General features: G+C 45.9%; 1 protein-coding gene across 2 annotated transcripts in view; it reads right to left on the bottom strand.

Annotated features, from left to right (window-relative positions):
* Positions 1–16,861, bottom strand: part of LOC110490323 (transmembrane O-mannosyltransferase targeting cadherins 1) — a 108,957-nt gene that overhangs the window by 25,345 nt on the left and 66,751 nt on the right. For both annotated transcript variants that reach the window (XM_036944636.2, XM_090200449.1), the window contains 2 exons: positions 7,905–8,072; positions 2,117–2,230 (listed from right to left, as the gene is read on the bottom strand). In XM_036944636.2, the coding sequence (XP_036800531.1) occupies positions 2,117–2,230; positions 7,905–8,072 (282 nt within the window). The remainder of the gene's footprint in view (positions 1–2,116; positions 2,231–7,904; positions 8,073–16,861) is intronic.

Here is a 16,861-nt window from a genome sequence, read left to right as displayed (position 1 = left end):
ATATAGAACGGGGGAATGGAACTGAGGGAGCTCTGAGATATGCATCCCTATACACACACACACACACACACACACACACACACACACACACACTCTAGCTAAGCCGGCTCACGGAGCATCCTTCAGTGAGCCTCTACATCTCTGCCAGGGGGAATGGAAAGGTAAAAAGAACAAACTGTAGAAAGAGAAAAGAATGATCCCACTGGACCTAAACCCTTCTGTCCAAATAAGTCAAACAGGCTCTAGCCAGCCCCTGGTAAACTGGGAGAGAGGAGGAGGGGAGAGAGGAGGGGGGGGGAGAGGAGGGGGGAGAGAGGCGAGAGGAGGAGGGGAGAGAGGAGGAGGGAAGAGAGACTCAGATACAGTAGTAGAAGACACACAGCATGATTTCCTTGCTCAGTCAAATACTAATGACTGAGACAAACAACTCTCACACACACTCACAACCACACATAAACAAAATGACAGAGCACTGTAAGGCTAATCAGTTATGACTCAAGAAGAAGGGGGAGGGTAGGGGGGGGGGAAGAGAGGGGGACGAGAAAAAGGGAAAGCTGGACTGGGGGATAAATATATAGCCTTCTGGGTCTGTAGGAGCCAGGGCCAGTGACAGGCAGAACAAATGGATCCCCTCTTTCATTAGGTACAGTGCTGCGTGTGTGTATCTCACTGAGATGAATGGGGTGAAAGCATCGAGCTGAGACAAGGCCATTACATGCTTGAGAATATGCAATCTAGTGTGTGTGTGTCTGTGTCTGTCTCTCTGTGTGTGTGTGTGTGTGTGTGTGTGTGTGTGTGTGTGTGTGTGTGTGTGTGTGTGTGTGTGTGTGTGTGTGTGTGTGTGTGTGTGTGTGTGTGTGTGTGTGTGTGTGTGCGTGTGTGTGTGTGTGTGTGTGTGTGTGTGTGCAAGCAAGAGAGTGTGTGTGCGCCTTTATGCATTTATGTGCAGCAAACAGAGTTCCTCTGATTTAATAAAATAGTGTTTTGTAATTAATTGAGTGGGCGGACCATCAACGTAAGACAATCAATAACGTCTCTCCTACTTAAAGTAATTCATTCTAGTTACTTAAGGCCTGGAGGTACAGTCTAGACACTATAGGGACGACATGCCATATGAAGAAAGATGTCCTCTGTTTGTCCTGGTGCATGGGCGGAGGGCTGAACTGTTCTCCATTGAGACCTACCTGAGCGTTTCATGACCGCTTGCTGATTGAGGTTTGGAGCCAAACTTTCTGACCGTTTCTCAGTGGGTTTTCTTACCTCAACTGTAATTTTGACTGTAACTTGAACACTTTATCTTTCAGGTCCTGGAGTGACTGAGGTCACATGAGGTTCCAAACACGTGGTTTTGGCAGAATGACCGAATCCCTCAACGTTGAAAGCTGATGGTGTTATTGTGGTTGAGGAATGACTGTGGTTTGGCAGGACTGTGTCCCTGAACGTTGAAAGCTGATGGTGTTATTGTGGTTGAGGAATGACTGTGGTTTGGCAGGACTGTGTCCCTCAACGTTGAAAGCTGATGGTGTTATTGTGGTTGAGGAATGACTGTGGTTTGGCAGGACTGTGTCCCTCAACGTTGAAAGCTGATGGTGTTATTGTGGTTGAGGAATGACTGTGGTTTGGCAGGACTGTGTCCCTCAACGTTGAAAGCTGATGGTGTTATTGTGGTTGAGGAATGACTGTGGTTTGGTGGGACTGTGTCCCTCAACGTTGAAAGCTGATGGTGTTATTGCGGTTGAGGAATGACTGTGGTTTGGCAGGACTGTGTCCCTCAACGTTGACAGCTGATGGTGTTATTGTGGTTGAGGAATGACTTTGGTTTGGTGGGACTGTGTCCCTCAACGTTGAAAGCTGATGGTGTTATTGTGGTTGAGGAATGACTGTGGTTTGGTGGGACTGTGTCCCTGAACGTTGAAAGCTGATGGTGTTATTGTGGTTGAGGAATGACTGTGGTTTGGCAGGACTGTGTCCCATTGACATGGTGATCAGTATGAAACACGTTAACCCCCCTCATATTGCTGTAGTTTTACTTTATTGGACACTGAGACTGACTTTAGAGCAGATTTGTAGTGGCGTAAACAGCAAAAGCTCTGACATTATGGACACTATAACTGACCTGAGAGCAGTTTTGTAGTGGTGGATGGCCTCCTGGTGGCGCCCTCTGTCTTTCAGGAAGTTGGCGTAGTTGTAGTGAACCTTGGCGTTGTGAGGCAGCGTCTGGATGCCAGACCTGTAGAGAGAGCGAGAGAGAGGATGAGGTATAAATAGGAGAGGCAGTGAAACAGATGTGTGCTTGCACTAGCTAGCAAGTGATTTGGGGCACTGTTAAACAGTAGTATAACTTGTGCTTATTTACGATAGTTTGAAGTTGTAGACATGATATTGTTCTCAGAAATCAGTCCTGAGTGCGCAGCCAGACTTTCCTGACTCGATAGACTATATGCGGTGCACTGACTAGTTTTTCATGCATGCTTTTTTACTTGTGAAATAAAGCACCACAAACCGTAGCTACATGTAAAATGATGTGACTAAGACCTCTTCGGCAACAACGTCTAAATTAATGACAGATTTCTTCATTTACCTTAGATTAGTTCTGACTAGTTTAAGGAAGTTACTATTTTGAGGAAGTGGCTATGTTGTTGCTACGGTGACTCAGGAGGGACAAACAACAGTACCTGCCAGGATATGCGAACACAGCACGCCTACATCAAACCACACCCCCAAGACAACACCCGTTTTGGCTTCAGTCCCGGACGCTAGCGTTTCTTAATGAGTAAATCCTCAAAACAAGGCCAAATCAGGAAGTGTAGTCGCCCTTTACTGCATGCGTATGTCTCAAGTTCTATAGGTTATTGATGGTCTTTACATTGTCATCAACTGCAATTTGACTGGGGGCACTGCTTTTGCTTGTCCTGGTCCATTGTGGATTGATACTACAGTTTAATTAAAAGCATAGGCTACAGTAACGCATGATAGCATCAGTAAAAAAAATTATCCAATATGTTTGTTGTGTTGAAAGTCAACATTGTTGTAACTGGCTTCAACGAGCCTACACGCCTTCCCTCGTCGCACTCCTCCTAAAATAAAACAACACTAGGCTCCTGTAAATTGTATGTGTGTGGGGCACGTTCTCAAGAAGCAAAATATAGCCTAGGCCTACCGTTGATACTGCATTATAGGACTGAATCATTGAAATATGTTTTGGAGAAGCGCGTCTCTGGTAACCGGATGAGAGGCCCTGTTTGGAGGTGGGGATGGACACCTGAACAAGTGAAATGAAATACGCAGGTAAGCATGTGTGTGTATGTTTTAGGATGTGAAGTATAATAGACAACCTTCTATGGATAGGCTACTTGGCGAGGCAAGGATAAACAAGACAATGCATTGCCATTGAACCGGCCTTCGTTAGTAGCCTAGGCCTAAGTTAAGGGTAGCCTATGGAGGGCTTGGTCTTTAATCATATGAACCGAAAAAAAAGCTATCTGTTTTTTAAAAGAACAACATTTCTACATCAGAAGCATGATATTGTAAAACCGCTTCTCTCGTTCCATGATACTGTTTGCACACATAGGCCTAAATGTCTTTACGCATAGCATTTGCTCGTCTATACGAGCATAACAATCTGCTGTTGATATGGCATTATAGGAGGACTGAATAGCTTGAAGGGGTGTTTCTTTGGTAATCGGACGAGGGTCGCTCTTTGAAAATGGAGTGTTTCTTTGGTAATCGGACGAGGGTCGCTCTTTGAAAATGGAGTGTTTCTTTGGTAATCGGACGAGGGTCGCTCTTTGAAAATGGAGATGAATAGCCTACTCGAACAAGTTAAATGAATTATGCAGATATGTGAATTATGAATAATAAAAAGCATGAGGGCTAAAACGTCTCAAATATTTCAAAGCACTCTCAGTAGACCATTTTAAACCCCTTTATTCATTGGCTATTTGGCAAATGGTCAGGATGAGAATGTGTGTGAGATGCTGCTAAACCAGCCTTGATTAAGTGGAGGGTAGGCTATGCTTGGTTTTGGACGGAAACCAATAGTTTCTAACTACGAGATTCACCGGCGCAAAAGGCACTATGTCATGGCTGGATAGGCTGAGCTGTTTTTAAGGACACACCTCAAATATTGCCACCCCTCCCACGGCAGCGCATGCTAGCTGATGTTAGACAAGTAAATTGCCTAAACTGGCATTAGGGCTAGAAAATACCAGTGCACCAGTTTTCACATTACGAAATTGCAAACTAACGTGTGACTCTTTAGCGCCAGCCGGAAACAGATTCCAGAATGAGAGATGGAGGTAGGGAGGGATGGAGGTAGGGAGAGATGGATGGAGGTAGGGAGGGATGGAGGTAGGGAGGGATGGAGGTAGGGAGGGAGGGGTGGAGGTAGGGAGGGATGGAGGTAGGGAGGGGTGGAGGGGTGGAGGTAGGGAGTGATGGAGGTAGGGAGGGATGAGTTAGGTAGGGAGGGGTGGAGGTAGGGAGGGATGGATGGAGGTAGGGAGGGATGGAGTTGGGGGGGTGGAGGTAGGGAGGGATGGAGGTAGGGAGGAAGGGATGGAGGTAGGGATGGATGGAGGTAGGGAGGGATGGAGGTAGGGAGGGATGGAGGGAGGGAGGGAGTGAGAGAGGGAGGTAGGGAGGGGGTAGGGAGGGATGGAGGTAGGGAGTTAGAGATGGAGGTAGGGAGGTAGGGAGGGATGGAGGTAGGGAGGGATGGAGGGAGGGAGGGAGGTAGGGAGGGAGGGATGTAGGTAGGGAGGGAGGGATGGAGGTAGGGAGGGAGGGATGGAGGTAGGGAGGGATGGAGGGAGGGAGGGAGGTAGGGATGGAGGTAGGAAAGGATAGATGGAGATAGAGAGGGATAGATTGAGGTAGAGAGGGATATATGGAGGTAGAGAGGGATAGATGGAGGTAGAGAGGGATAGATGGAGGTAGAGGCATAGATGGAGGTAGAGAGGGATAGATTGAGGTAGAGAGGGATAGATGGAGGTAGAGAGGGATGGATGGAGGTAGAGAGGGATAGATGGAGGTAGAGAGGGATGGATGGATGGAGGGATGGAGGTAGGGAGTGAGGGATGGGGTTAGGGAGGGAGGGAGGGAGGAAGGGAGGGATTGAGGTAGGGAGAGAGGTAGGGAGGTAGGGATGTGGGAGGGATAGAGGTAGGGAGAGAGGGATGGGGTAGAGAGGGATAGATGGAGGTAGAGAGGGATGGATGGATGGAGGGATGGAGGTAGGGAGTGAGGGATGGGGTAGGGAGTGAGGGATGGGGTAGAGAGTGAGGAATGAGGTAGGAAGGGATGGATGAGGTAGGGAGGGATGGATGGAGGGATGGAGGTAGGTAGGAAGGGATGGAGGTAGGGAGGGAGGGATGGAGGTAGGGAGGGAGGTAGGGAGGGGGGGAGGGATGGAGGTAGGCAGGGATGAGTTAGGCAGGGATGGGGTAGGGAGTGAGAGATGGGGTAGGGAGGGATGGAGGTAGAGAGGGATGGATGGATGGAGGAAGGATGGGGGTAGGCAGGGATGGGGTAAGGAGTGAGGGATGGGGTAGGGAGTGAGGGATGGAGGTAGGCAGGGATGGGGTAAGGAGTGAGGGATGGGTTAGGGAGGGATGGAGGTAGAGAGGGATGGATGTAGGGAGTGAGGGATGGAGGTAGGCAGGGATGGGGTAGGGAGTGAGGGATGGGGTAGGGAGTGAGGGATGGGGTAGGGAGTGAAGGATGGGGGGTAGGGAGTGAGGGATGGGGTAGGGAGGGATGGAGGTAGGCAGGGAGGTAGGGAGGGATAGAGGTAGAGAGGGATGGAGGTAGGGAGGAAGGGATGGGGTAGGGAGGGATGGAGGTAGGGAGGGATTGAGGTAGAGAGGGTTGGAGGTAGGGAGGGAGGGATGGGGGTAGGGAGAGATGGGGGTAGGGAGGGTTTGAGGTAGAGAGGGATGGAGGTAGGCAGGGATGGGGTAGGGAGTGAGGGATGGGGTAGGGAGTGAGGGATGGGGTAGGGAGTGAGGGATGGGGTTAGGGAGGGAGGCAGGGAAGGAGGTAGAGAGGGATAGAAGTAAAGAGGGATGGAGGGAGGGAGGGAAGGATTGGGTTAGGGAGGGAGGGAGGAAGGGAGGGATTGAGGTAGGGAGAGAGGTAGGGAGGTAGGGATGGGGGAGGGATAGAGGTAGGGAGAGAGGGATGGGGTAGAGAGGGATAGATGGAGGTAGAGAGGGATGGATGGATGGAGGGATGGAGGTAGTGAGTGAGGGATGGGGTAGGGAGTGAGGGATGGGGTAGAGAGTGAGGAATGAGGTAGGAAGGGATGGATGAGGTAGGGAGGGATGGATGGAGGGATGGAGGTAGGTAGGAAGGGATGGAGGTAGGGAGGGAGGGATGGAGGTAGGGAGGGGGGAGGGATGGAGGTAGGCAGGGATGGAGTTAGGCAGGGATGGGGTAGGGAGTGAGAGATGGGGTAGGGAGGGATGGAGGTAGAGAGGGATGGATGGATGGAGGAAGGATGGGGGTAGGCAGGGATGGCGTAAGGAGTGAGGGATGGGGTAGGGAGTGAGGGATGGAGGTAGGCAGGGATGGGGTAAGGAGTGAGGGATGGGGTAGGGAGGGATGGAGGTAGAGAGGAATGGATGTAGGGAGTGAGGGATGGAGGTAGGCAGGGATGGGGTAGGGAGTGAGGGATGGGGTAGGGAGTGAGGGATGGGGTAGGGAGTGAAGGATGGGGGGTAGGGAGTGAGGGATGGGGTATGGAGGGATGGAGGTAGGCAGGGAGGTAGGGAGGGATAGAGGTAGAGAGGGATGGAGGTAGGGAGGAAGGGATGGGGTAGGGAGGGATGGAGGTAGGGAGGGATTGAGGTAGAGAGGGTTGGAGGTAGGGAGGGAGGGATGGGGGTAGGGAGAGATGGGGGTAGGGAGGGTTTGAGGTAGAGAGGGATGGAGGTATGGAGGGAGGGATGGGGGTAGGGAGGGAGGTAGGGAGGGATAGAGGTAGAGAGGGATGGAGGTAGGCAGGGATGGGGTAGGGAGTGAGGGACGGGGTAGGGAGTGAGGGATGGGGTAGGGAGTGAGGGATGGGGGTAGGGAGTGAGGGATGGGGGTTGGGAGAGAGGGTTGGGGTAGGGAGTGAGGGATGGGGTAGGGAGGGATGGATGGAGGTAGGGAGGGATGGATGGAAGAGGGATGGATGGATGGAGGGAGGGAAGAAGAGATGGATGTAGGTAGGGAGAGATGGATGGAGGTAGGGGGGATGGATGGAGGGATGGAGGTAGGGAGGGAGGGAGGAATGGATGGAAGTAGGGAGAGATGGAGGTAGGTAGGGAGGGATGGATGGGGGGGATGAAATGAGGTGTCTTAGCAACCTGTCCTTATCTGTTAGCGAGGCAGACAGAAAAAGGAATGGACAGATAAACTGATCGATAAACAGCATGCGGCCGAGTCTGGGAGAGAGATAGCGTCTGCTGAGGACATATACTGTGGATGGGGTCAGGGGTGTGCTTGCATGCACCTGTGTGTGTGTGTGTGTGTGTGTGTGTGTGTGTGTGTGTGTGTGTGTGTGTGTGTGTGTGTGTGTGTGTGTGTGTGTGTGTGTGTGTGTGTGTGTGTGTGTGTGTGTGTGTGTGTGAGAGAGAGAGAGATTAGCATGCAATCTGACTTTGCCATGTTCTAATAAACAGCTTTATATTCACACCCATTAATCTGGCTTGTAAAACAACATGGAAATGAGAGTATGGAAGGAAGGAGAGAGGAAGGGTAAATAGTAGGAGAGAGGAAGAGAAAATGTGTGTGAAAAGAGCGAGCCTCCCTAATGTGCTACTGGTGATGAATAACTCAAGACATTCCATTAATCCAGGGTCTGACACGCACACACATACACACCCCATCCCACCCACCACTCACCCCGTACCACTGACCTGAAGAGGGCCTCCCGGGACAGCCAGATGTCGTTCTGCTGAACGGTCTTCCAGGAGAAGAGCAGGAGGAGCAGCAGCGTGGAGACGGTCAGGGCCGTGGTGCCCCAGCGACCCACCACAGAACACAACCTGCCCAGGCCATGGGCCACCAGGATACAGTAACCCATACTGGGGGAGGAGGCAGGGGGTAAAGGGGAGAGAGAGGGAGAGGGGAGAAAGATGGGGATGAAAGGTCAGAGAGAAGAAGGGGGTGAAGATGAGGGAGAGAGGAGTGGGGGGACGGAGAGTAGGTAGAGAAAGGTATGAGTGAGGAGGGGAGGCAGGGAAAGGGAGGGGAGTTGGTAGAAGTAAAGAGGGGGAAGGGAGAGATGTCGTACAGGGAAGGAGAGAAGAAAGAGGAGGGAGAGGAGGGGAGCCGGAATGTGGTGGGGGGGAGAGAAAGAGAGATATCTTTCAATTATCTCCCACTCAATCATCTCCAGTCCAGTGCTGCAGAGTAAATACATACATGAATAAGACGTTCTGCTCACCAAGACTCTCCAAGACATTCACTACTCTGAGACCAATGTGCTTCTCTAGTGTTTTCCCTGGACGGGATTCAAGAAGAAAACGACACGTAGTAGCCCCTCGCTAGAACAGGAAGCTCTCATTGGCCGCTGATACACTTCCTGTTTATGGTTAAGACGTCCCTGGTCGCCGTGGAGACGGAAGACAGATGACTGTCCTGACAGTTTGAGGTAAACATAGTGATGAGCCACTCCCTTAGTTGGAGGAGTCTGATGGCTTTAACAGCACGTCCACACACACACACACACACACACACACACACACACACACAGAGAGAATAGCCGGCCAGCGGACACACAAACACACCCAAGAAAATGACGTGCTTTTCAGTTATCCAGAGTTCAAGAAGTCCTAGAAGTCTAGCCAAGAATCCCCTCTCTCCAGTCCCACAGTAACCTGTTTTTCCACAGGAAATATAACATGGCTGCTTCCTTACAATCCCCTACCTCCCCAAACACACACACCTAAGACTGAACAAACCCCATCTCCCACCCCAATGCTGTCTCACACCCCTGTGTATGTGTGTGTGTGTGTGTGTGTGTGTGTGTGTGTGTGTGTGTGTGTGTGTGTGTATACGTGTAGGTGTGTGTGTGTGTGTGTGTATTAGCACAGGGCAAACAGAGCTCTCTCATTCCTTCCACATCATTGCAGTTCCCCTACAAACCCAGACAGAAGGTAGGAAAGTAAATAACACCAGGAGATATTCTGAGAAAATAACAACGGAGAAAATCAGCTTAAGAGAGAGAGACAGAACGTGAGAACAGGTTGAAAAAAGGGAGGAGGCAGAAAATACGGTGTTAAAAATACAGATGTGATAGAATGATATGATGCTAGACAGACAGAGAGGAGGAGAGAGTGATTGAAACCGAGGGAGACTAAATGGGAGAGAGCTAGCGGCCAGCTATTTAAAGGCTGTCTGCTGATTTCCAGTATCCTCCTGAGTGTGTGTGTGTCAGACAGAGACAGAGAAAAAAAGACACAGACAGACAGACAGACAGACAGACAGACAGACAGACAGACAGACAGACAGACAGACAGACAGACAGACAGACAGACAGAGACAGTCAGCCCACTGACAACCCCTATCAGACCACAGCAAAATCAGTCTACTTGAACAGAGCAATACTCAATCATGAGGCATCAAAGCCAAAGGAACTGAGTAACATTAAGAAATGCTATAGATGGAAGGAATGCAGTTTGGAAACTTACCAAAAAACAATTAGGCAACAACAAATTCAATCCCTTTTAGACAATTTCCTGGGGAAAACTTTCCACTGCAAAAGTGAAAGTGTAAACTTGGCAGTAGAGAATCTTAACAGTATATTTGACCTCTCAGCTTCCCTATCAAGTCTAAAAATCTCAAATAGAAAACCGAAGAAAATGAACAACAATGACAAATGGTTTGATGAAGAATGCAAAAATCTAAGAAAGAAATTGAGAAACCTGTCCAACCAAAAACATAGAGACCCGGAAAACCTGAGTCTAAGCCTTCACTATGGTGAATCACTAAAACAATACAGAAAACCTGAGTCTATGCCTTCACTATGGTGAATCACTAAAACAATACAGAAATACACTACATAAAAATAAGGAAATTAGCTCAATGTAATTGAAGAATCCATAAACTCTAACCACTTCTGGGAAAATTGGAAAACACTAAACAAACAACAACACGAAGAATTATCTATCCAAAATGGAGATGTATGGGTAAACCACTTCTTCAATCTTTTTGGCTCTATAACAAAGAATAAAGAGCAAAAACATATATATGATCAAATACAAATCTTAGAATCAACTATTAAAGACTACCAGAACACACTGGATTCTCAAATTACCTTGAATGAGTTACAGGACAAAATAAAAATCCTCCAACCCAAAAAGGCCTGTGGTGTTGATGGTATCCTTAATTAAATGATCAAATATACAGACAACAAATTCCAATTGGCTATACTAAAACTCTTTAACATCATCCTTAGCTCTGGCATCTTCCCGAATATTTGGAACCAAGGACTGATCACCCCAATCCACAAAAGTGGAGACAAATTTGACCCCAATAACTATCGTGGAATATGCGTCAACAGTAACCTTGGGAAAATCCTCTGCATTATCATTAACATCAGACTTGTACATTTCCTCAATGAAAACAATGTACTGAGCAAATGTCAAATTGGCTTTTTACCAAATTACCGTACAACAGACCATGTTTTCACCCTACACACCCTAATTGACAAACAAACAAACCAAAACAAAGGCAAAGTCTAATCATGCCTTGTTGATTTAAAAAAAGCCTTCGACTCAATTTGGCATGAGGGTCGGCTATACAAATGGATGGAAAGTGGTGTTGGGGGTAAAACATACGACATTATAAAATCCATGTACACAAATAACAAGTGTGCGGTTAAAATTGGCAAAAATACTGTTTACTGTTCATTTTAATTGTTTATTTCACTTTGTATATTATCTACCTCACTTGCTTTGGCAATGTTAACACATGTTTCCCATGCCAATAAAGCCCCTTAACTTCTTCGATATAGGGGGCGCTCTTTTAATTTTTGGATAAAAAAACGTTCCCGTTTTAAACAAGATATTTTGTCACGAAAAGATGCTCGACTATGCATATAATTGACAGCTTTGGAAAGAAAACACTCTGACGTTTCCAAAACTGCAAATATATTATCTGTGAGTGCTACAGAACTGATGCTACAGGCGAAACCAAGATGACATTTCAAACATGAAATGCCCCAGATTTTGAAGGGCTGTGTTCCAATGTCTCCTTATATGGCTGTGAATGCGCAAGGAATGAGCCTACACTTTCTGTCGTTTCCCCAAGGTGTCTGCAGCATTGTGACGTATTTGTAGGCATATGATTGGAAGATTGACCATAAGAGACTACATTTACCAGGTGCTCGCTTGGTGTCCTCCGTTGCAATTATTGCGTAATCTCCAGCTGCGTGCATTTTTCCATTTGCATCAGAGGAGAAACCCAACTGCCACGAATGACTTATCATCGAATAGATATGTGAAAAACACCTTGAGGATTGATTCTAAACAACGTTTTCCATGTTCCTGTCGATATTATGGAGTTAATTTGGAAAAAAGTTTGGCGTTGTAATGACTGAATTTTCAGGGTTTTTTCTTAGCCAAACGTGATGAACAAAACGGAGCGATTTCTTCTACACAAATAATCTTTTTGTAAAAACTGAACATTTGCTATCTAACTGAGAGTCTCCTGATTGAAAACATCCGAAGTTCTTCAAAGGTAAATGATTTTATTTGAATGCTTATCTTGTTTTTGTGAAAATGTTGCCTGCTGAATGATAGGCTTAATGCTATGCTAGCTATCAATACTCTTACACAAATGCTTGTGTAGCTATGGTTGAAAAGCATATTTTGAAAATCTGAGATGACAGTGTTGTTAACAAAAGGCTAAGCTTGTGAGCCAATATATTTATTTCATTTCATTTGCGATTTTCATGAATAGTTAATGTTGCGTTATGCTAATGAGCTTGAGGCTATGATTACGCTCCCGGATACGGGATTGCTCGGCGCAAGAAGTTAAGTTGAATTAAGAGACAGACAGACAGACAGACAGACAGACAGACAGACAGACAGACAGACAGACAGACAGACAGACAGACAGACAGACAGACAGACAGACAGACAGAAAGAGAGAGCGATACAGAAAGAAAGAGAGAGAGAGAGAGAGAGAGCGAGAGAGAGAGAGAGAAAGAAAGAAAGAGAGAGAGAGACAGAGAGAGACAGAGAGACAGAGAGACAGAGAGAGAGACACACAGAGAAAGAGAGAGAGAGAGAGACAGACAGAGAAAGAGAGAGAGAGAGAGAGAGACAGACAGAGACAGAGAGGGAGAGAGACAGAGAGAGAGAGAGAGAGAGAGAGAGAGAGAGACAGAGAGAGAGAGAGAGAGAGACAGAGAGAGAGAGAGAGAGAGAGAGAGACAGACACAGAGACAGAGACAGAGAGAGGGAAAGACAGAGAGACAGGGAGAAAAATAGAGACAGAGAGAGAGATAGAGAGAGAGAGAGAGACAGAGACAGAGAGACAGAGAGAGAGAGGGAAAGAGAGCGACAGAGAGAAAAAGAAAGAAAGAGAGAGAGACGGAGAGAGCGACAGAGAGAGAGAGAGAGAAAGAGACAGACAGAGAGAGAGAGACAGGGAGAGGGAAAGACAGAGAGAGACAGAGAGATAAAGAAAGAAAGAGAGCGAGAGAGACAGAGAGAGGGAAAGACAGAGAGAGACAGAGAGATAAAGAAAGAGAGAGAGAGCGAGAGAGAGAGAGAGAAAGAGAGAAAGAGAGACAGAGAGAGAGAGACAGGGAGAGGGAAAGACAGAGAGAGACAGAGATAAAGAAAGAAAGAGAGAGAGAGACAGAGAGCCTGAGAGACAGAGAGAGAAAGAGTTTGAGTTTTTATAAAACCTTTATTTTTTTACTCAAGTGTTAACATAAATAATGACACACTGCCTTTTCAGAAATGAAACAACAAATGTAATTCCTAAACAAAAATAAATACATAACATATACATTCAACTTATTTCAGCAGCAAAAAATAATTTCCCCTCCTCTACAAAACAAAGCGCTCTTTCGTAGGCCCACTTCTCCTCAAATAATAGGAGATCTTTTACAGCTGAAAAGAACTCAAAATCTACTTTTATTCTTGCTTTCACTAAACCTTTAAAAACACATCTTACATCCTGCCCATATCCCGTTTCTATCTTATGTTTCCTACTCAGAAAAATTGACATCTTAGCTTGTCCCAAAATAAAATGTAACATTTGACATTTTCTTTTCTGTTGTTTACTATATTGAAACCCCAAAATAAAAACAGTGTTATTGAAAAACTCCCCTACTGCTTTAAACAAAGATTCCAGCATTTCCAATAGAGGTTTTACCCTCTCACACTCCATAAAACAGTGAAAAATGGTTTCTCTTATATTACAAAAAGGACATCCATCTCTAACATCTGAGTTAATAACAGATACAAAAGCATTAACTGCAATGATGCCATGCAAAACCCTCCATTGCATATCACCAGTACCCTTTTGTAACGGTGGCTTGTACAGTGCTCTCCATGCTGGCTTTACCTTGTCATCAATGCCCAATTTTACCCTCCATGGAGTATCTTTTCTATTTTTCAATTTATCTTTATTCAACACCTTGACACACCCCCTATACAATTCCTTCCCATTCACCTCATCCAAACCCACCTCCTCCAACCCTCTCAAATCCAGCAATAACTCTGTAAAACGGAGGTACTCCTTCCCTAGAAATCTGGCTACTATCAACCAGAAATAAAGCCTTCTTTAAACCTAATCCTCCAACCCGCTGTAATATAAGACCTGTCACCCCTCTCCACACCACATTTTCCGGTCCATAAAGCAACCTTTGAATAAACTGAAACCGAAAAGCAGCAGCCCTACTAGCAAGATGTACAAGACCTTGTCCCCCCTCCTCTTTTGACAAATACAAAACACTTTGTGGAACCCAGTGATATTTATCCCAAAAGAAATCCACAATAATTGCCTGTATCTTAGCCAGAAGGCCAGATGGTGGTTCTAAAACTGACAACCGATGCCACAGTGCAGAGGCAATCACATTGTTAACTATAATAGTGCGCCCCCTATATGACATACGAGATAGTAACCAACGCCATCTCCTCATCCTCCCTTCCACCATTTCAACCACCCCACTCCAATTTTTTTCCATAGTCCCCTCATCTCCTAGGTACACTCCAAGATACTTAAAACCTCCCTTACACCATTCTAGCCCCCCTGGCAAAGCCATGATCCCTCCAGACCATTCTCCAATCTGTAAAGCACAACTCTTTTCCCAATTTACCTTTGCAGAGGATATTCCCCTAAAACGATCAACCATTAGACTCAAACTATCCACCTCTGCTTGATTTTTCACTAGCACAACTACATCATCAGCATAGGCTGAAAGACGAATAGGAGGAATATCCTCTGAAAGGCACACCCCTGCAATGCGACTTCTAATGCTATTTAGTAGTGGCTCTATAGCAATAGCATATAACATCCCAGACATAGAACATCCCTGCCTAATACCTCTACACACTTTAAAAGGAGCACTCAAACCACCGTTAACTTTCAATACACTTTCAATGTCACCATATATCACCTTTATCATGGCAATAAAACCAGAGCTGAACCCAAACGCCTCAAACGTGTGCCATAAATATTGATGTTCAATTCGGTCAAATGCCTTTTCCTGATCAATTGAAATTAGACCAGCATCCAACCCAATAGCCTTAGAGACGTCCAAAAAATCACGAATCAGAGAAATGTTATCCCCTATCTGCCTGCCAGGAACACAGTAGGACTGATCCGTATGTATGATTTGCCCCATCACCTCCCTCAGCCTGTTGGACAAAGCCTTTGACAATATTTTATAATCAGTACACAATAAAGCCACCGGCCTCCAGTTCTTCACCTCCCTCAGGTCACCCTTTTTAGGCAGTAGGGTGAGGACAGCCCTTCTGCAGCTTATTGGTAGTAACCCTCCGGTTAAACTATCATTAGCTACTTCTAACCAATCCTCTCCCAACATAGCCCAAAAAGACTTAAAAAAGTAAACGGGAAGCCCATCAATGCCTGGTGCCCTTCCATTTTCCATGCCATTTAATGCAGTGTATAAATCCTGCAAAGACAATGGTTGCTCAAGCTCAACCTGAGCTTCTGCAGGCACCTTTGGGAGCCCATCAAAGAACTGCTGTGTCACTGTTTTGTCCTCTTTGTACTCACACTTGTAGAGCTCAGCATAGAACTCTACTGCCCTCTTTCTAATTTCACTAGGGCTAGTGAGCTCTTGTCCAACAGCTGATTTGAGACAATGAATAATTTTTCTTTGTCCATTCTTTTTCTCTAAACCAAAGAAAAATTTGGATGAGGCATCCATTTCAGATATGCCCTGAAATTTACTTCTCACCAATGCCCCCTGTGCTCTGATACCCAGCAGATCTGCCAATGCAGCTTTTCTCCTCTTGAGGGCCTGAGTATGGCCTCGATCTCCTGTGGTCTCAACCAACGTCATGAGTTCCACTATTTCAATCTCTAGGGCTTTCATTGATCTGGTGATATCCTTGGTGACATTCCTCGTGTATTGATTACAAAATTGTTGAATCTGGATTTCCCCATATCCCACCATTGTTGAAGGGATACAAACCTGGCCTTTTGAGACCTCCACCTCTCCCAAAAAAAACTGAAACAATTCCTGAAGTGAGCATCACTCAATAAAGTTATATTAAAATGCCAGTATGCGCTTTTAGGTTTTACATCGTTAATGAACACCACCTCTGTTATTAAACAATGATCAGAAAATCCCACTGGAGTTATCACACTTGATTTACAGACCTGAGATTGATGCTCAAAAACATAAAACCTATCTAACCTGGCCATAGAGATGATGTTCTCTCTCACATGCACCCAGGTGTACTGCCTTGTTCTTCCATGTTGACTCCGCCAAATATCACACAGTTCATTTGTTACAATAAGGCGTTTTAAAAACGTCCTTGAGGCTATATGAGGTTCTTGGTGATTTCTATCTAAATCACTAACTGTGCAGTTAAAATCCCCAGCAATAAACAAATCATCTTCTTTGTTACATTTCTCAATGGTATTTGATAATGTCTCTAAAAAACATACCCTCTCAACTGTCATCACTGGGGCATATACATTTATCAGACACATATTGATGTTTTCATACCTTGCTCTAACTTTTAATAACCTCCCCTCAACTACCTCTTCAACCTCATATGATAAAGGCAAAAACCCTTTTGAGAACAAGATAACCACACCCCCACTTTTTGAGTTTTTATGACTACACACCACTGTCCCCCCCCCCACTCCTGTTGCCACATAACTTCATTTTCCAAATTACTATGCGTTTCTTGTAGAAAAATTATGTCACTTCCCTTTCCCCTCATTAACTCATACACCATGGCTCTTTTTTTAACATCTCTTGCCCCATTTACGTTTAAAGAAGAGATCTTAAAACTGCTCATGGATAAGAAAAAAATACAGAGGAAGATACAGCCACCACATCTCTTTACAGAGTTAAAACTGCAACTGAACTCTTTCATTTTCTTTAGAATTTGCATCACTTATTACTCTCGTGACCACTTTCTCGAGTCTAGCAATTTCAGGGCTTTTCAAACCTCCCCCTGTAATTTTTGACATCAGAAACTTTGCTGATTCAATAAACAATTCACGTTCAGGGAAAAATCAGTTACATTGTAATCCTGCATATATTTCTTCCCTTTTGTCAACTTCAGAAATTGACGTATCTTCTCGATCCCATACCTCCCTTCCACCCCATCTATCTCACTATATTGTTGTGACGCGTCAGATGACTCAC

This window comes from Oncorhynchus mykiss, chromosome 15, assembly GCF_057628025.1.
Source record: "Oncorhynchus mykiss isolate SJ-2025 chromosome 15, ASM5762802v1, whole genome shotgun sequence".
In the NCBI taxonomy this organism is placed as follows: Eukaryota; Metazoa; Chordata; class Actinopteri; order Salmoniformes; family Salmonidae; genus Oncorhynchus; species Oncorhynchus mykiss.
Note: the sequence above shows the minus strand (reverse complement) of the source record. Positions and strands in the feature narration are given on the sequence as shown.